Source organism: Dendropsophus ebraccatus, chromosome 10 (genome assembly GCF_027789765.1).
Source record: "Dendropsophus ebraccatus isolate aDenEbr1 chromosome 10, aDenEbr1.pat, whole genome shotgun sequence".
NCBI lineage: Eukaryota > Metazoa > Chordata > Amphibia > Anura > Hylidae > Dendropsophus > Dendropsophus ebraccatus.
This window is the reverse complement of record NC_091463.1, coordinates 85243392-85263983: the sequence shown is the minus strand read 5'-3', so window position 1 is coordinate 85263983 and position 20592 is coordinate 85243392. Positions and strand designations below refer to the sequence as shown.

Below are 20592 nucleotides of genomic sequence, written 5' to 3'. Positions count from 1 at the left end.
CATGACGCTCCTTATAAGACGGCCCCTTTGTTTTGTTTCCTTTCCGGCTTTTCCAAGAGCTACTTGTTGTTTACTGACCTCCAGCTGGGAGAGGACAAGGACTTCTCAGGTATGGTCTATATATATACTCTATATATTACGTATCTCACCCCTACATGGGGCTATAGGGTATAGCTACGCAATTGGCCAATCCTGTTCCGACCACATTCATGGAAGAGACGTTACTTGTATATATAGATGTAGCCCCCAAAGGTGCAGATCATGGGGAGCCATTTCCTTCCCCGTCCACTAGCAGATGGGATCACATTACGATTGCGTCTTCTAAGACATGTATTGGAAGTTAAACAGTCAGGATGAGATTCCAACATAGACTGGCATGGGTCTCATTAACATTAATGGTCAGGTAATGACTAAGTATATATGTTTTGTCTTGGAGTCCATATATGAATATGTCCCTAGCTGACTATATATGGACCATTAAAGTCAATGGGGCCCATGCCTATCCCCACACGTATACATCAGCATCCCATTTTTGAAAGGTTGCCAACATATAGGTGCCTTGGATGCCACAATCTTAAAGGGGTTATCCAGTGCAAAAAAAAAATAATAATCTGGTTTCAGAAAGTTATATTGATTACTAATTTACTTCTATTTAAAAATCTCATATCTTTTTATAGTTATCAGCTGCTGTATGTCCTGCAGGAAGTGGTGTATTCTTTCCAGTTTAACACCTATGTCCATGTCAGGAACTGTCCAGAGCAGTAGCAAATCCCCATAGAAAACCCTCTCCTGCTCTGGACAGTTCCTGACATATAGAACACACCACTTCCTGCAGGACATACAGCAGATGCTAAGTATGGGAAGACTTGAAATTTTTTAATAGAAGTAAATTATAAATCTATATAACTTTCTGAAACTACAACTCCCATCATGCCTGGACAGCCAAAGCTTCGCTTTGGCTGTCCAGGCATGATGGGAATTGTAGTTTTGCCACTGCTGGAGGGCAGAAAGTTCCCTATCCCTGCTATAGGATATACTCAGGGATATAAGGGCATTTATGGTAGTGGCGTTAAAGCTAAACATTGAATTTCTAGGAAATCGCTCTTCCCTTACGCCCCTGTTGAGTTCGGCAGAACAACTTCCCCTCGGCCCAGACCACAAACCATAGTGCTGTGTCACCCTCCCTCTGTACCGCCAGATAGTCACATCAATACTGTGACCGATAGAGCAGCTGCAGATGGAATCTGATAGAAATGTAATAGTAACTCTGGTCTCCTGACTCGTGACTTGTGTGCAGTGTAATATAGTTGTACTACAATCAGGTAAGACCTTTATAATAGTTGCAGTGCTGAGATTATTAGCCCTGTATACTGGCTGCCTGATGGGACCATTACGCCTCTTGTGACCTATAACCCCATGATGATTTGGTTGTATTCTCTCTATTACAGTACGGTGAGAGGTCTCTCTGGCAGGATGTGGAGGACTATCCTACCCCTGTGTGTGATCATCATGTCTGTAGGTAGCGCCAACATTGGCCGCTACCAGCCTGAGCAGGTGCACATCTCCTATACAGGTAAGCATCCATTATTATGGACAGTAGTTACGGTATTATGCTCTAGCTCAGGGATGGGGATCCTGCAACCCTCCAGCTGTTGCAAGGGGACTTAAAAAATGTAAAAAAAAAAATTAAGAAAAGTTTTAAAAAAATGTCCCAAAGCCCCTGTCCCAATAAAAAGTGAAAATCACCCCCTTCTCATTTTTTACATAAAACACATAAAAATAATAAAGTTAATTAACATATAATATACCGTAGTGTGCGTAATTGTCTATTAAAATAAAACACTATTGTTCCGCAAAAAGCGGTAAAAAAATGCAGAGATTGCGTTTTTTTTTTTAAATACATTTTACGTATAAAAACTAATCAATATGTCTGATCTAGAAAAAAAAAAAATTATGAATAAAAACTAGAGATCGAGGCATTACCGTTTTACCGTAAAGTGCATTACATAAACATGTAAGCCCCCCCCAAATTTGCGGAATCACATTTTTTTAACAAAATTCACCACATAAATGATATTTTGGGGGTTCCATCATTCATTTTAGGGCAGAATAAACGATTCCATTACAAAGTACACCTGCTCCTGAAAAAAACGAGCCCTCACATGGCCCAGTAGGTGGAAAATAAAAGAGTTATGGGTCTTAGAAGGCGAGGAGGAAAAAACGATAGCGCAAAAGTGACAATTGGCCAAGTCCTTAAGGGGTTAATAGAGATGTTTAATTCGATGCATTCTCCACTCAGGTCAACCAGCCACTATGACGGTGACATGGACCACCTTCAGCTGGACCCCATCTGTAGTAGAGTTCAATCTTCTTCCAGGACCCCCTTCCTTCAACCTTACTGCTTACGGCAGTTCTGACCTCTTTGTGGACGGAGGACCAAAACATAGAAAGATGTTCATCCATCGGGTCACCTTGGAGAACCTGAAACCTGGTCAGAAATATGGTGAGACAAGAGCGAGGATAACATAACCTCATCAAGGGTGATAGGTTGGTGGAAGGGTTGGGGTTGCCTCCTATCTCTGAACCATGCCGGATGTGGCCGTTGTATATAGGTTATATGATTTTATATAACGTTATTGCCAGATGCCGGGGTAGCTGTGCGGTGTTGTGGCTGCTGTGTGGGTGTAGGGTCACTTGGGCACTAGTCACAGTGGACAGGTGTATAAGTGCTGGTGCAAAAATAATAGACTAAAGTCCAATAGCTTAACCAGGTATAGATTTGCTAATCTGACCGCCTTTTGTCCTATGGTGTCAGGTTACCCGTCCTGCTAGGATAGTACGAGGACACAGGTCCCTGCTCTGGGTTGAGCAGACTTTCCAAGACTTCCCAGAACAGCCATGCGTTAAAGTAGGATACGTCGGCATACACGCTCTTTGTCCTACTGGGTTCAGTACCTAACTCCAAGTGACTGCCCTGTGTGTTGTAGAAAGTATCCCTGCCATGAACAAAGTTTTCCTCAGAAGACATCTCTCCCTCCTAAGTTCTCTAGCACTGCATCGTAGCCGTAGTTAACAGCATAAGAAGAATAAGTCTCTAGGTCCCTGACAAGGGTCCTGGCCTAAGCCAGACCCTGGCTTCACTGCAGCAGGAATTTCTCTCTGTGTCTGTCACTCTCCACTGTCCCACCAGGAACTAGCTCCTTTTTATGGGGGCAACTTAGCTAGCTTGTGATTGGTGCGGCTGTGTGTGGAGAAGAAAGAAGAGGCTATCGGATAGGAGGAAAAGTGAGGGAAACAAGGCTGCCAACTCTGACAGGATAACATTACAAATAATAAGTACAACAGTGACACCTAGTGGTGAAAAACACATAATACAAACTCCTTCATCCGCTTTTGTGTGAAATTGAGTTACTTTACCCAGGTGCATAAAATTTTATGGTACATCTTTGTTGGGACACTACAGTAATATGTTAGTGTATGTTCATGAAAATGACCCAAGGTGTGTAGCAGAGATGTATAGGTGCTGGTGCAATGATGACTGACTCATCAATGAAATATAATGGCTTTACTGAACAGTCTCTTGAAAATACAGAACACTTTGGCAGCAGATAACTGCTGTTACAGGCATGTGTTCACTGGATCTGTGCTGAGAGCTACTTTAAGTGCTGATGTAGAATAGAGGTAGATGTAGCGGTACTTGTATAGTTTAGAGTTGAGCAGTGGAGAGAAGAGGAGAGGAGTTTGTCAAAGGAGTCCCAACCAAACGTAGTTGTGTGCTCTGCCGGTACCTTAGAGAGAAAACTTGAGTGATACTTGAGAGATAGGGTACTATTACACCAAGCAATTTTCCGACGACTAACGATTAACGATAAACGATCTTAAACGACCGCTAAGGCAAACGACCCGAAATTGTTCGCCCAGGTACACGAAACGATGATCGTTATTTATGATCGTTCTTGCGGTCGTTTAGTCGTCGCTATTGCGTACGTTTCAGCTGTGAATTCTTATTTCACCGAACGATATGTGAACGATGTGCGAACGATGAGCGAACGATCAAACGATAAAAATAGGTCCGGATCCTATTAAGCGATCAACGATTTCTCGTTGGTCGTTTAATCGTTGCCTGCTATTACACAAAATGATTATCGTTCAAATCCGAACGATTTAACGATTTTTCGAACGATAATCGTTCCGTGTAATACCACCCATACTTGTGCCTGTGTTTAGACTGCTGTCTGACCATATTCTGCTCTATAGTGTCAGCGTACCCGTCATACTAGGGTGACACAAGCCCCAGTCGCGATTACCTGGGTGTAGCTAAGTGTCTGAATTTTTTCTGTGTCACCTGCGCTGCGAGTACGTAGACCTTCTGTTACGGTCACTGCTCTATCCAGGTCAGTTCCTCTGTATCTAGCATACTGCCCTGCACTTTTTTGAGTGGTTCTCGGCGTGGGCTGGAATTGATTCCTGATTTGTCTTCCTTGTAGCGTCTAACATTGCATAGCGGGAATAGTACGAGTAAGAAAACTCAAAGTCTCTAGTTGCTCCATACACGTGGGTACCGACTTTCAACACAGCCAGGGCCAGGCCCTGGCCAACTTCAGCAGGGTTGCCTACTCTGTGTGTCGTCCTCCCACAAGAATCTGAAGGGAACTCCCTCACACTTCCTCCCACCTAGTGACTACTTCCTACAGGGATATGAGTAACCCCCTGTGAGTGGTGGAGAAGAATGTGTGCAAGAGAAAGAAGAATAGTAATAGGAAGAAGGGAAAGAAGTATCTCCATTAGTCAGCAAAATACATAACATAGGAGGAGCAGTAACCCTTTGTTCACTACAGCTGTGCAATATATACAGGTTTACATACAAAAAACTGACACCTGGTGGTGAAACCAATAAATGCCTTCATCACCACCTGACTTTTGAGTGAAGGGCTTTTGCGACAGGTGTGGTACAAGAAACACCCGTGTTGGGACACCACAGTATTCTGCCTGTATATTATATGCTACCCCATATCACACAGAAGAGTTGAGTTTGCCGATTGTCCATAGCTGAATATGGTACCGTATTATAGTTTAGTGGGTTATCAGCACTTCAAAGACAGACTCAGCCCTATGACATCTGTACTTGGGATTATATTCTTTCAGGCTTAAATTGAGCAAGACAGGCTGTCCTCCTCCATCTCACTTCTTCTTTTTGCCTTTTACTAATCTGTAATCTTTTTACAGTATTCATTTTTGCTTTAAGCCTGTTCTGGTGGCATTTTTTATTGTGTCAAATCTTCTCTGCCAGATGTTAATAATATGTGACAGTCCGAGTCTGAAGATTTTCTTCTGTTCAGCGGAATCTTGGAGACGTCAAATCTTAAATTCATTATGTAATTGACCTACAAGTCCTAGTGATGTAGCAGAGACGGAAGCTGGTGGGATTGTAGTTGTACTGCGACCGGCTGCAAAGCCACCATAGGACATATTGCAGTCAGCCCAGGAGGCAAGATGGCACTTTTTAGAGCATTCTGTGGCTGGTACATTGTTATGGGGCATCGGTGGCTGGTACATTGTTATGGGGCATCTGTGGCTGGTACATTGTTATGGGGCATCGGTGGCTGGTACATTGTTATGGGGCATCTGTGGCTGGGACATTGTTATGGAGGTATCTGGGGTTGGGACATTGTTATGGAGGTACATACAGGACATACAGCAGCTGATAAGTACTGAAACACCTGAGATTTTTAAATAGAAGTAAATTACAAATCTTTATAACTTTCTGAACCAGTTGATTAGAAAGAAAACATTTTTTAGCTGGAGTACCTCTTTAATTAAAGGGGTACTCCAGTGGGGGGGCACTGTTTTACTGGGAGCGGGGAGGAGGTGGCAGAGGAAAAAGACGTCCACTCACCTCCCCGGTTCCAGCGGCAGGTCCCGCATCGCGGCACTCCGGTGACCGGTTCCCGGCCGCTTCCGGGTGTCTGACACGGGCCCGAGATGTGATGTTTCAAGTCCGCTCAGATCCCGCCTCCTTTACTGAGTGGCTGAGCGTACCTGAGACGTCACGTCTCGGGTCCGCGTCAGACACCCGGAAGCGGCCGGGAATCGGGCACCGGAGCGCCGCAATGCGGGACCCGCCGCTGGAACCGGGGAGGTGAGTAGACGTCTTTTTCCTCTTCCACATCTTCCCCAGTCCCAGTGAAAAGTGCCCCCCCCCCCGCTGGAATACCCCTTTAAATATAATATGCCATCATGTAATACTACATATGCCCTGTAGGGGCCACTATAGGGAAATTGAATGGCTATCTGAATCCCTGCAGTGATCACTGATGATCACCAGACCTCTTTATACTGCAACAACTCATTTAAAATGAGTTTTTTGCAGTATGGATACTAAATTGGTTCTGAACCATTATCATTTTGTGTGAGAAAACCTTACATAGTAAGGACGATAATAGATCTGGTCACAGTCATAAAGCCGTCTCCATCATTGTGTCCCAATCTGGATTTCATATGAGAGTCATTCATGGGTGGAATTTACAGCCCTAAGCATGTGATGGCCACATGTATTCTATATAGACAAATACCATACGCCACATACCGTGCCATGTTTCCATCATCTGTCTGCCTGTTGCATTCTTAAAGGGGTTATCCAGCGAAAATAAATTTCTTTCAAATCAATTGGTTTCAGAAAGTTATATAGATTTGTAATTTACTGCTATTAAAAAAATCTCAAGTCTTCCCGTACTTGTCAGCTGCTGTATGTCCTGCAGGAAGTGGTGTATTCTTTCCAGTCTGGAGAGCAGGAGAGGACTCCTATAAGGATTTGCTACTGCTCTGGACAGTTCCTGACCTGGACAGAGGTGGCAGCAGAGAGCACTGTGTCAGACTGGAAAAAAAAATACACCACTTCCTGCAGGACATACAGCGGCTGATAAGTACTGGAAGACTGGAGATTTTTAAATAGAAGCAAATTAAAAGTCCATGCTCCTCTCTCATGTTCTCTGTCCTTTCTCTTTCAGTTTATCACTGCGGCAGTTCTCTTGGTTGGAGCCCTGAGTTCTACTTCCGCACCCTACAGGTGGGATCATCATGGGGGCCGCGCTTGGCCGTGTTTGGGGACATGGGAAATGACAACGCTCAGTCTTTATCCAGGCTCCAGAAGGAAACCCAGATGGAGATGTATGATGCTATACTTCACGTCGGTAAGTACTGGGATTATTACGTACGCTAAAGATACTGGGATACTCAGGGAATAACTAGCTGAGAGTAGGGGGATCTGACCGCTGTGGCCCCCCTGTGATTGGGTCTAGCATACATACAAGCTCTAAACCAGGGATAGGGAACCTTTGGCCTTCCAGCTGTAGCAAAACTACAATTCCCATCATGCCTGGACTGCCACATTTTCTAAATTTCTCTTGCTCTGGACAGTTCCTGACATGGACAGAGATGGCAGCAGAGAGCACTGTGTCAGACTGAAAAGAAAACAACATTTCTGCAGGACATACAGCAGCTGATAAGTACTGGAAGACTTGAGGTTTTTAAATAGAAGTAAATTACAAATCTATATAACTTTTCCTCAAACCAGTTGATTGGAAACAAAACATTTTTGCTGGAGTTCCCCTTTAATTAAACATAATGGAATACCACATTTGCTCTGTGTTGTCCATTAGCATTATTATGCACGCTGAAGATACTGGGAATAAATGTACTGCATCAGGGGATAACTAGCTGATTGTAGGGGGGATCCGACCACTGTGGCCCCCCCTGAGATCGGATGAAGCATGCATTCCAGCACTCCATTCATTCTGTATGGCAGGAGCGGAAACAGACGATTACAGTGACAATACACATGCCACTCCGTTTCAATGGGAGACTGGGGTTCCCATTCTGAAGATCACAGGGGCCCACAGTGGTCTGATCCCTCTGTGTTGTTATATAGGAATACCCCTTTAAGTGATCCAATTGCTCTGTTAGACAATGGGGAGTCACAGAAGGGGGGGGCAGATTTGTTGCAGAAATTTCTGAGACTGAAAATCAGTTCTATTCACTTGAATTGGCATAATTTAGATGGATAGGACAGTTACAGAAATTTCTGCCACTTATTTGCTGCGTGTGAATTCATCCTTAAAGGGGTACTCCAAGGAATTTAAATTCTTTAAAATCAGCTGGTTTATAAAGTTATACAGATTTGTAGTTTATTTCTATTTAATCTCCAATCGGCCAGAGCAGCAGCAAATCTCTATAGAAAACCTTCCCTGCTCTGGACAGTTCCTGATATAGACAGAGGTGGCAGCAGAGAGCACTGTGTCAGACTGGAACGAATACACCACTTCCTGCAGGACATACAGCAACTGATAAGTACTGGAAGACTGGAGATTTTTAAATAGAAGTAAATTACAAATCTATATAACTTTCTGAAACCAGTTGATTTGAAATAATTTTTTCCCCTTTAAAGAGGACCTGTCACCCCCCGTGCCGGGGTGACAGGCTCCCGACCCCCCGTTAGAGCCCCCTATACTCACCTGATCCCGCCGGCTCCCGCTTCTTGAGCCAGTCGGGTCACGGAGATGTCAGCGCCCGAAGTCCAGGGCGCGCGCTGACAGGAGAGTCCGATGCCCATAGAGAATGACGGAGCATCGGACTCCCCATTCATTCTCTATGGGCATCGGACTCTCCTGTGAGCGTGCGCGCCGATATCTCCGTGACCCGACTGGCTCAAGAAGCGGGAGCCGGCGGGATCAGGTGAGTATAGGGGGCTCTAATGGGGGGTCGGGAGCCTGTCACCCCGGCATGGGGGGTGACAGGTCTCCTTTAAGCATTTATCCTGGACAACCCCTTCAATATGCCACCTATCTATAAGCCATGCTATCATTGGCCATGAGAGTTATTTTAGTATACATGTAATTACTATAGCTTTAACTTCTCTGATTTATACCTGATGGGAACCCAGCCCTAGCTTCCAGGAGACCATTGAGGGAATAATTACAAGGCCACCTTTAAGTCTATTTCTCTCTCTCTTTCAGGTGATTTTGCTTATGATATGGATGAGGTAAATAACCTTTATGTCCCATAAACATATATCAAATTCCATATAACCTCAGACTGATATGGTGATTAGAATCCATAGTTGCTTTCTTTCTTGAAGCAGCGCCCCTCTGGTCCTTAGGCTGTGTCCGGTATTGCAGCTCAGCCCTAATCAAATGATCAATCAGAGACTAGGCCTAGCCAGAGACATCTCCCCAATGTCTTGGCTGTATCTATCACTGCTAAGTAAATCACTGGGGCACAGTAAGTTATGGTGGGCATCATGTCTGTCTGCTTCTTAAAGTAAAACCCTCATCTTCCTTTCCTTCCAGGATGACGCTCAAGTAGGTGACGAGTTTATGCGTCAGATTGAGTCGGTGGCGGCTTATGTTCCCTATATGACATGTCCTGGAAACCATGAAGAAGCATAGTGAGTTAGAACATTATAGTTACTACTGTAAGGCATTTACTGAGTTCAGTATAGAAGCTGTATGCAGTAAGCTCCCCCTAGTGGTGACAGTAGGTAGACAGAATTTATCATTGAACTCAATGGCTATGAAGCAGATTTGGAGCTCCTCACCCTCTAAAATTATATTTTAGTGGTTAGTTTTCCATTATTCTTACATCATCACTATTACTGCCTGGTTACAACTAGAGATGAGAGAATTTACAGTACAAAGGAAGCGGATCGCTTTGTTAGCTCGGCAATCGGCTTGTCAGCCTGCTATCTTTGAAGTCCATGCTGCTCCACCCTGGGTGCCTGGAAAAGTGGAATCCAGTCCTGAGAAGCTTCTCCCAGGACTAGATCCAGCTTTTCCAGGCACCCGGAGCGGAGCCGCACGGACTTCAAAGATAGCAGGCTGACAAGCAGATTGCCGAGCTAACAAAGCGATCCGCTTCCTTTGTACTGTAAATTCTCTCATCTCTGGTTGCAGCTGTGCAGATGGCCACCCTTGGGGCTCTACCCTTCATCCCGGATTACTATTGTACATGTATCAAACTCACCACCATTGTTACATCCCCCTTTTTCCTTTCTTCTCTATTTTAGTAACTTCTCCAATTACCGAAACCGGTTTTCCATGCCAGGTAATACGGAGGGCCTCTGGTACAGGTGAGCTGACAATCTTTATTGGGGGGGGGGGGGGGGATAATGTTGGGCTGTAGGACGTACAGTATTAATGTGTTGTTGTTTTTCCAGCTGGGACCTAGGACCGGCGCACATCATCTCCTTCTCTACTGAGGTGTACTTCTATCTGAAGTATGGCCCAGAACTGGTGGCCAAGCAATATCAATGGCTTCAAGAAGATCTTCAGGTCAGATGCCAGGTTTCTTCTCTTTCAGTAGTTAAAGGGGTACTCCAACAAAAGTTTTTTTCTTTGAAATCATCAAATCAACTGGTTTCAGAATGTTATATAGATTTTAGAGATGAGCGAACCGGGTTCGGGTTCGAGTCGATCCGAACCCGATCGTTCGGTATTTGATTAGCGGTGCCTGCTGAACTTGGATAAAGCTCTAAGGTTGTCTGGAAAACATGGATACAGCCAATGACTATATCCATGATTTCCACATAGCCTTAGGGCTTAGTGTAATTCACTTCTATTGAAAAATATCCAGTACTTATCAGCTGCTCTCTGCTGCCACCTCTGTCCATGTCAGGAACAGTCCAGAGCAGGAGAGGTTTTCTATGGGGATTTTCTACTGTTCTGGACAGTTCATGACAAGGACAGAGATGGCAGCAGAGAGCACTGTGTCAGACTGGAAAGAATACACCACTCCCTGCAGGACATACAGCAGCTGAGAAGTACTGGACGGCTTGAGATCTTTCAATAGAAGTAAATTACGAATCTTCATAACTTTCTGAAACCAGTTGATTTGAAAGAAAAATATTTTTCCTCACCACCAGGATAGGGGATAACATGCCGATTGGTGAAATGTCCCCAGGAGTGAATGGCATGTGCAGTGGGGCTCGCGAGGACAGCTCACCAGGATTGAAGCCAAAGCCAGGAATGGATTTGAGAAGAGAAGAAATCTCATTTTTTCCTTTATGATCTGTTTTCTGTGTATAGTCTGTTCCTGGCTTTGGCTTCAAAAATCTGTCAAATAAATCTCTCTGTGTAAGCGCACCCTTAGGATAGGTCATCAGTATCATATTGATTGGGGTCTGAACTCAAATTAAAGGGGCCACAGTACTCGTGTGATTGCTATGGCCTCAATGCTTACATAGCTCCAAACATTTGGTAAAGTAGCTGGTGTTTCCCTATTCAAATAAAACAGGGAAGCTGCAATATTGGGTGCCAGGTCACGGAACGGCCGGTCTCAGAAAAGATCTTTTCGGCCGCATGGTTCTGATGCGGGCGCATACGTGCGCGCGCCATCAGAACTCCCCACTGCACACTATGGAGCTTGCAGCTGCTCGCTCTATAGTTTGCACTGACAGGGTTTTCTGCGGCTGCTATTCACTGAATAGTGGCCACAGAAAACTGACATGTCGGTTTTCTACGGCGCCGCTAGGGATCCCGACCGGAGTGTATACTATATGTATACACTCAGGCCGGGATTCCCTCAACCTGCTGCACTACGTAAGTACTGCAGGAATCATGGCCGTTGTAACAACGGCCATGATTTCTGCTGAACTTACGTAGTGTGAACATAGCCTGATAATGTATACAGTTTGCTGCATATAAAGTAGCGTTATATGCTTCCATCATGATCAGAAGCAGTCAGAATGCTGAACTGGATGCTTTATGCAGTGGTCTTTGATCTGTAACCCCAGCAATAGGTTGGAGACAGCGGCAATAGACATCCAGGAGTCTGTAGAACTCAACTTTATAGAGGCTTCCATTGTTTTCCTCTTTAAGTCCATAGAATATATATACATTTCTTTTTTGCTAATATACAGATTTTATTAGCTTGATCATATGAGCGTCTGCCTTCTATGTTTGCGGTTATGAGAGTTGCCGTATTGGTGACAGAAAATCACATGATTGTACTAAAATGCATATTGGGTACGAATGCCTGCCCTTAAAACTAAAATTGCCAATATAACGCTAACTAAACACTACAATTCTAGCAGTGACATTTGTTTCATCCCATCTAGAACCTTTAGCTTAGTTACCACCTGTTGCCTAACAACCCAGCAGAGCAGTGATATAGTAGATGAGCCAATACAGTGATTATTTGCAAATTTATAAAACTCCAGTGAGTCTGCCTTCCTCTTCTATGTGCAGATTCTCTAGTGCATCCTATAAGATACAGGTTGATGCTCTTCTACTGCTTGTAAGAAGTAACATGGAAAAACTTCATCACAATGAAAGACTGAAGCTGCATCTCATAGGAATACACTGAGACTTTAAAGCATGTTTGGGGACAGAAGTTCTGTGCCACTGACCTATCACTTGCTGCACCTTTAACTTTGCCCCCTTTGTCTCTGCAAAGCCAGATGCATCTTAGGAAACGTAGGCTGTATTAGGAAAGCCATATAAGAGGGTAAATGGGAATCAAGATGGCAGACAACCATGCATAACACATCAACATTAATAGGTATATACAAGGCATACACTATATAAACTCTAATTAGAGTTACTACAATAAAAATCAAAGTGAATGCTGATAAATTTCATAATATATATCTATTATAGCCAGAGTTTCTTTGTCTTGATACAGATCCAAACCCCCTGCATATGCATATATAGAAATGACTACATACTAGATGCCTGCAGCCATCATATCCACTACATGGTGGTAACAGGTGGAGAGCACTACAATTCTAGCAGTGACATTTGTTTAATTCTATATTGAACCCTTAGCTTACTTACAACCTATTACTTAACAACCCAGCAGAGCAGTGATATAGTAGGTGAGCCCATACACTGATTATTTGCAGAGTTATAAAACTCCAGACTCTGCCGTCCTCTTCTGGATGCAGATTCTCCAGTGAATCCTATAAAATACAGCTTGTACACTGTTCTACTGCTAGTAAGAAAATCCTTAGAGGAATGAAAGGGTAAAGCTGCATCTCATAGGAATCCACTGAGACTTTATAGCATGGTTTGAGGACAGAAGTTCTATGCCACTGACCTATCACTTTCTGCTCTTACAACTCTGCCCCCTCTGTCTTTGCAAAGCCAGATGCATCTTAGGAAATGTAGGTTGTATGATCACACAGGTTAATTAAATTATTACATACAAGTTTTATTATAGATTTTTATTGCTTACAGGCGGCCACCAGCCGGGCTCATCGTTCTGAGCGGCCCTGGATCATCACAATGGCTCACCGCCCCATGTACTGCACCAACTTCGACACTGATGACTGTGTCAAACGTGACAGTACGGTAAGGACAACCTATAGACTGGAACCGGCAGGATAGAGAATGAAGCAGCTGGTTGTTGAGGAGAGTCTTTTTTTTTAAAGGCTCCAAAAAACATTAGAGAAAAGTTGGCCGAACCTGTTAATTTGGGGGAACCAGCCCAATGTTCATATGTGTATTGGGAACTCATGAATTTCTACCTATAAGGGGCATTGCCATCCCATCATGTTTTTTTTCACCACCAGGATAGGGGATAACATGCTGATTGGTGAAATCAATGACATGTGCTGCCATCGCTCCATTCATTCTCTGTGAGGCCCGTGGGATTGGTGGGGGACCCAATCATCGGACCCCACTAATCGGAATGGCAACCCTTTGTGGAAGGGATGTAGTATGCTGAGGTGGAAATTAAGAAACTATAGAAAGGGCGATATGACTATGGAGAGAATCCGATCCACCAGAGTCAGTGATGCTGTTTAGTTGTTGCACTCTGCCCAGGCGAATATAGGAGTGGGGGGTCCTGAGCCGTACCCCTTTATCATGTCCATAGCCTCCTATAGCACATGTGGACATGGTTGTCTTGGTTTTACAAATAGAGGGGGAAATTGCTGGTTGTATTCTTTGCATTAAAGCAGGGCATGCATTGTGGGCAATCTAAGGGCCCTATTAGACGGGACGATTATCGTGCGAAAAAACGTTATATCGTTCGAACTTAAACAATAATCGTTCTGTGTGATTGCAGGGAATGATCAAAACATTGTCTGTGTGTCGTTGATCGTCAATTTAGATCTGAACCTAAAATTATCACTAATGCTGTAATTCCACATTCGTTCGCTCAAGTTCCGCATTTTTTTAATAATCGTTTAGTGTAATTGCCCATTGTTCATTGTTTTGCTGGGATCAAAAGGAGTAAATGATCATAGTAACGATCGCAACTAACGATTATCGTTCTGTGTAATATGGTGAACAATTTCAGGCTAACGATAAGCAATCTCGTTTGCGATCGTTTATCGTTAGTCGTTAATCGTTAAAAATTGCTCTGTGTAATAGAACCATAAGGGCCCTATTCCACGGGACGATTATCGTTCAGATAATCGTTAAATCATTCGGATTGAAGCGATAATCGTTCGGTTGAATAGCACTTAACGATTTAACGGCAAACGAGAAATCGTTGATCACTGAAGGTCCATTTACATAGAAAGATTATCCGACAGATTATCTGCCAAAGATTTGAAGCCAAAGCCAGGAATGGATATGAAAAGAGGAGAAATCTCAGTCTTTCCTTTATGTCCTGATCTCTGTTTATAGTCTCTTTCTGGCTTTGGCTTCAAATCTTTGGCAGATAATCTGTCAGATAATCTTTCTGTGTAAATGGACCCTTAATAAGACCTGGACCTATTTTTATCGTTGCTCGTTCGCAAATCGTTCGCATGGAATAAGATGTCATTTGGTCGTTCGCAGTAGCAATGAACGTAATAGCAGCGACAAGACGACCGCAAGAACGATCATAAATATCGATCATCGCTCCGTGTAAATGGATGAACGATTTCAGGTCGTTCACAATAGCGGTCGTTTGAGATCGTTTATTGTTAAAGATAATACGAACGATAATCGTCTCGTGGAATAGGGCCCTAAGGATCGTCCGGGCAGCCCCTCCCGCAGCTCTCTGCTCACTTTCTGTGCATGTAATAGCACAGGGAACGAGGGGGAAGCGAGCGCTGAGCTGACAGGTTGGCGTTCGCTTCTGCCTCACTATCGTAATGTGTAATGTGTCCTCTATCTGAAGGAGAAGATAGATGTCTCCTATGAGTCTCTGACTAAATAACTAACATATTTTTCTGTATGTTCTGCAGATAAGAACTGGACTGCCGGGTGGACAGTATGCTTTGGAGGAACTATTCTATAAATATGGTATATATGTCAGCTTATACTGTGTATACTGTGATAACAGAATTCTGAATACAATGATGTAGAGCAATGCTTAAACCACGCAATCCTAGATTCCACTGCAAGAACTATGCATTGGCGGCTGGATCTTCCTACAGCAAGATCAGCTGATCTCTGCAACTCTGCAATACGTCATTGACCAACTGTAAAGCATCAACCATATATAATAGCGCAGTATACATACATTCTGATTTGCATCTATATATGTTCTAGGGGTAGACTTGGAAATCTGGGCACATGAGCATTCCTATGAGCGGATGTGGCCTGTATACAACTGTACGGTGAGTAGACTACATGTCCTAGTATATTCTGCTATATCATTGTTCTCTATTATATCACATGTAAGCCTGAGCTCCTTTACCAATTTAGTTCATGAGAAATTAATCATGAGTTCATAGATGTGACCCATCCAAGGCCCCATCAGACAGTAATAAAGGGTATAAAGAGACGGCCCGGTTTGATCAGCTGTACAATGATTCCTTATTTTGACCTCTGCTCATCGCAGGTTTATAAAGGATCCCCCCAGGCTCCATATACAAATCCCATGGCTCCTGTTCACATCACTACAGGATCTGCGGTGAGTTACGTGCTGAGGATAGGTACGGTATGGACGTATAGAGCTTTTATTGTTGTATAGGATATAATGTCAAGTCCACTTTATGGACCATAGAGAAATAGCAAATTTCAATTTTTAGATCCAACATTTCTGCTTATATGTTTATATAGGTGGGGAACTAGTTTTTTTATTTGACACACAGCTCCAGACCCCCCTCCATTGATGGAGCTTTAAAGCGACTTTGTACCCACAATCTGTCCCCCCCCCCCAAACCACTTGTACCTTCGGATAGCTGCTTTTATTTCAAGATCTGTCCTGGGGTCCGTTCGGCAGGTGATGCAGTTAATTTCCTAAAAAACTTGCAGCCCCGTGCCCAACGGGAGTATCTGTGCCCTAACTTTGCACCACCCCTTCGTCCCTCCTCCCCACCCTCTTCATCATTAGGAATGCCACTGGAACATTTTCTCCATGCTGAACACTGCACAGGTGCCTTAACCATCCGGCCCATGTGCCGGGCTAACACAGGTGATGAATAGGAGACAATCTGCCTGGAGCATTCCTAATGATGAGGAGGGCGGGGAGGAAGGACAGAGAGGTTGTGCCAGCCTAATGCATACACAATCTAAGCCCCGGCTGTTGGGCACAGGGCTGCCAGTTTAAAAGTTGTTTTTTAGGACAATAACTGCATCACCTGCCGAACGGACCCCAGGACAGATCTTGGATTAAAAGTAGCTATCCGAAGGTACAAGTGGTTTGGGGGGGTCAGATTGTGGGTACAAAGTCGCTTTAAAGGAGTAGTTATGCCCTATCCACAGTATCCACAGGATAGAGCATAACCAATGAAGGCCCGATCAATATCTGCTAGATCGGTGCTCGTTTACTGGGCCTAAAGCAGATGTAAATTCTCCACACCATCTTAGGCCTCTTCTTTCTGTATATATACTGGCATGGCAGCATAAACTTGCTTATGGTTTCCCTTTAAATATCTTTTTTTTTCCCCCGGCAGGGATGTAGGGAGAGGCTGGATCCTTTCTTTCCATTGCATCGGGAGTGGAGCGCAGTAAGGATAGCGGATTATGGTTATACACGTATCCACATAGCAAACAAGACTCACATACACATCCAGCAGGTGTCAGATGACCGGGTGAGTGCACCTTACTATATATACTTCAATGGTTTTAGGTCAGGTGCTGCATAGATCTCCTGACTGACATGTTGATGTGTCATATGTTAATGGTATCATTAGTATGAGGCCTTATTCTGTATTGTGATGCAGCTCTGCTGCTCCTTAGTATCATCACAGTATCTGGAATACAAAAAGCAAAAAGTACTATAGCACTCCTCCTTAAAGGCTATCCAGTCTAAAAATAATGAAAAAACTTTGTAAATTAAAGATGCAACAGTTACCAACCCCGGTGTCCAGGCAGGGTCAAAAACAGTCCAAGTATCAAAAGGGTAACAGCATCTCACAAGGCGGAAATAGATAAAAGGTAAGTTATTTATTCCAGCATGGCACAGATACAACGTTTCAACCGCAATGGTCTTTTTCAAGTATACAAGGACATGAACACGTCACAGTATATAAAGCAGTTCCAGCCAATAGACAGAGTAGTATCTTCACTCTAGTTAAAACTATTAACCCTTAACACCCATCGTGATATATATTACAAATACTTGCTTTATTAGAACGTACAAAAAGAAGTGTTTCACAGGTTAAAAGCACATAATAAAAGACCCACCTCCCTACAGCTGCGATTACCAAAAGGAGCGAGGAAGGAGCGCGTCACGTGTGGATGTCGGCGTCCCGCTGCATCCACTGCGCATGCGCTATTACGCACCAATCACTGCGTCGTGGGCGTCAACTCAAGCGGTCAGCTGACCGCTGTCATAGCGACCACCGACGCTGAACTAACAAGACATCAGCAAGCCCCATGTAAGTCCATTCTTCATCCGGTAAGGTGTAGCATACATTTAGATGTCATCTAGTAGCATCAGGAAAGGCTAAATTCTTCATCCGGACACCCGCTTGTAAAATGTACCTTCAAATACAACGGGTCTCCATCAGTAGCGTCCCTCAGGTAGCTGAATGTCAGCATATACGGCAGAGTCTATTATTCTCAGCAGTCGCTGTATGGTCGCACCAATCGGATCACAGTTCAAATTTAATCATACACCATCATACGGAGAGTTCTCTCACCATGGTTTCCGTGGCTTCGCCGCGCAGTTCACACACAGTCTCCCATGTGTGCCCGCTACTCACTCATATCCTCGGATCCCATTTCGCAGGTTTAGAGTCCACTCCAACTATAGGGTGAAGTCCCAATCAGTGTGCGAAAATAGATAGCTTGGCTTTAATCAAAACAGCGACTGGAAGGTGAAGCTCTATCCATAAGCAAACATCTATTTAGGGACAGATAGATATTTCTCTGCAGACCAAAAAAACGTCTCAGTGTGAATTCCGGCATAGCAGCGTCCTACCAGATTATCCATACTTTTGATACTTGTACAGTATCTGGAATACATCAGAAGTGTGTATCTACTTTCAGCCTTGAAAGGTATCGGTGCTGGTAAAAAAACTGTTCAGTCTGTTCAGCTATGGATATGACCAGGCATGGTCGGTTCTGTGCACAAGCCCTATTGGATCAGAATTTGGCTCATGCACAGAGCCGACCAGGCATGCTTGTTTCCATAGTTACTTGACCTTCTGGCGCAGGAGCGACTGCACGGCGAACGTTTGGGTTAATGTGACAGATAACACACCAATTTGTAATGACCGATCTCTTGCAGAGCCATGCGTCTCCATGGTAACAGACTACATGGACATATATATGTTGCAGTGAAATGATAGAATCAGGTATTTGATCAAATCCTTGGAAATGATGAAATGACCATGCCGTTCCCTCATTTCCTTAGGGAATTGATCAAATTACTGACCCCTTTTTGGGAAATGATGGAATGAGCTCTATCATTTCCCTCTGCAACATAGAATTCGCACCGTATCGCATCTCTGCTCCCCGTTCCGCTTGTTTCCCCTGCTACGCGCCTCTTGCTCCCCTGGCCTGTCCGCTCCGCTCCCTGTCCGCCCCCGCTGCTGTCTGCCTGCAGGGAGGTGTGCCGATCCGCTCCCCGTCCACCTTCGCGCCCGTCTGCCCCGCCATGCGACACGCTTCCTGCTCCCCCGGCACGCCCGCTCTGCTTCCCGTCCGGCCGAACGCCATACGCCTGCCGGGAGGTGTGCTGCTCTGCTCCCTGTCCGCCCCCCCGCCACCATATGCCTGCCAGGGAGGTGTGCCGCTCTGCTCCCGCGTCCGCCTCCGCCGCCAAACATAGAGCCGGGTGACTCCTTGATCGTTCAGTCCATCATTTCCCTGAAAGGGGTCAGGCATTTGATCAAATCCCCAGGGAAATGATGGAATGGCGTGTTCTTTTCTTTCCCGGGATTTGATAAAATGCCTGGATTGTATCATTTCACTGCAACATATACATACAGTCAGGCCCTGCAGTGTTGGGTTGTATTAATGTATTAATCCCTCTGCCTCCTGTTCTGGATATCTTAAGGGGGCCATACAGATAAAGGTTCAGCTTGGACAAACATTCAGGGAGGGGGTTAAACAGGTGGCCAACTTATCTCCCTGAGAACAATAAGGTTCAGCAGTTGAAATCTAAAGACCCCCAAACACTTTCAATAACTGACGACGGAATGATCGTTCACTTGTCAGTCATATTTCCCACTGGCTGTACTGCCTGCACGGCCAATCATTCCTGTGTTCTCTATGGGGATGGGTGAGCTGCAGCCAGAACGCTCTTGCTGCAGCTTATCTCTCTCTGAACAAAGGGGTCAGACATGATTTTCAGTAACAGCCGACCCCTATCACCACTGACATCTGTTTGTGATTGAACACTACTAATCACATACTTATCACCTGTTCTGTAAAAAGGGGATCACTTTAGTCTTGGGATATCATACATTCTAAAATACATGTTGTGTTTCTTTTTCCCGCCAGGATGGAGAGATAGTGGATGACATATGGCTGATCAAGGATAAGCGCTGAATCCTAAAGTCTGTTCCTTCTGGATAAGATTGAATTGTTGGACTCAAGAATGACGTCCTTCTTTATAGATCTCAGGAATGATGCCTCTGATTCTGCTGCTGATCTCTTGGACTCAATGAGCCTAATACATGTACAAGTTGTGATGTTGCACTTAAAGGGGTTATCCAGCGCTACAAAAACATGGCCACTTTCCCCCCTGTCTTGTCTTCAGATTGGGCGGGGTTTCAAACTCAGTTCCATTGAAGTAAACGGAGCTTAATTGCAAACCGCACCTGAACTGGAGAGGGGGGAAAGTGGCCATGTATTTGTAGCGCTGGATAACCCCTTTAACACAAAGCGCTTTAACTATGGATAAGTTGCTGATGCGGATCTACTGTATGTGGAGCTGTCCTGTGTTTGAACTTGTTTTCCCTCTAGTATTCACTGTGCAGCTTACATGTCATATAACGATCCTATGGCTTTTGATTGTTCCTTGCACACATAAAATGTAACTCCATAGCGGTTCCTTGGTAGGAACAGTCTGATCTGTATTATACAGCCTTGCAAATTCTATATATTTCTTACAGCTCTGCAGTGTCCTTTGCAGGTTTTGGTACTTGAAGTTGCTTAGTGACCACCTGACTTCCTGTCTGGGTGACCACCATTTTTGCACATGAATTTACATATACTAAATGTCTATCTGTCCCTGTGTTTACCGGTTGAGCTGCACCATAACTAC

General features: G+C 44.3%; 1 protein-coding gene across 1 annotated transcript; it reads left to right on the top strand.

Annotated features, from left to right (window-relative positions):
* Positions 1 to 20109, top strand: ACP7 (acid phosphatase 7, tartrate resistant (putative)). The gene is made up of 14 exons (XM_069943691.1): positions 1 to 109; positions 1449 to 1573; positions 2300 to 2503; positions 7008 to 7190; positions 9012 to 9037; positions 9345 to 9442; positions 10061 to 10123; positions 10211 to 10325; positions 13230 to 13343; positions 15173 to 15230; positions 15480 to 15547; positions 15772 to 15843; positions 16829 to 16966; positions 19827 to 20109. Exons 2-14 carry the CDS (start codon positions 1474 to 1476, stop codon positions 19872 to 19874), a joined length of 1287 nt encoding a protein of 428 aa, XP_069799792.1. The 5' UTR covers positions 1 to 109; positions 1449 to 1473; the 3' UTR covers positions 19875 to 20109.
* Positions 20110 to 20592: the final 483 nt, after the last annotated feature.

Coding starts and splice junctions, on each gene's coding strand:
- ACP7 (XM_069943691.1), top strand. CDS start 1,474: ATGTGGAGGACTATCCTACCCCTGTGTGTGATCATCATGTCTGTAGGT. Junction 9,443..10,060: donor GGAAACCATGAAGAAGCATA/GTGAGTTAGAAC, acceptor TCTCTATTTTAG/TAACTTCTCCAATTACCGAA. Junction 16,967..19,826: donor AGCAGGTGTCAGATGACCGG/GTGAGTGCACCT, acceptor TTTTCCCGCCAG/GATGGAGAGATAGTGGATGA.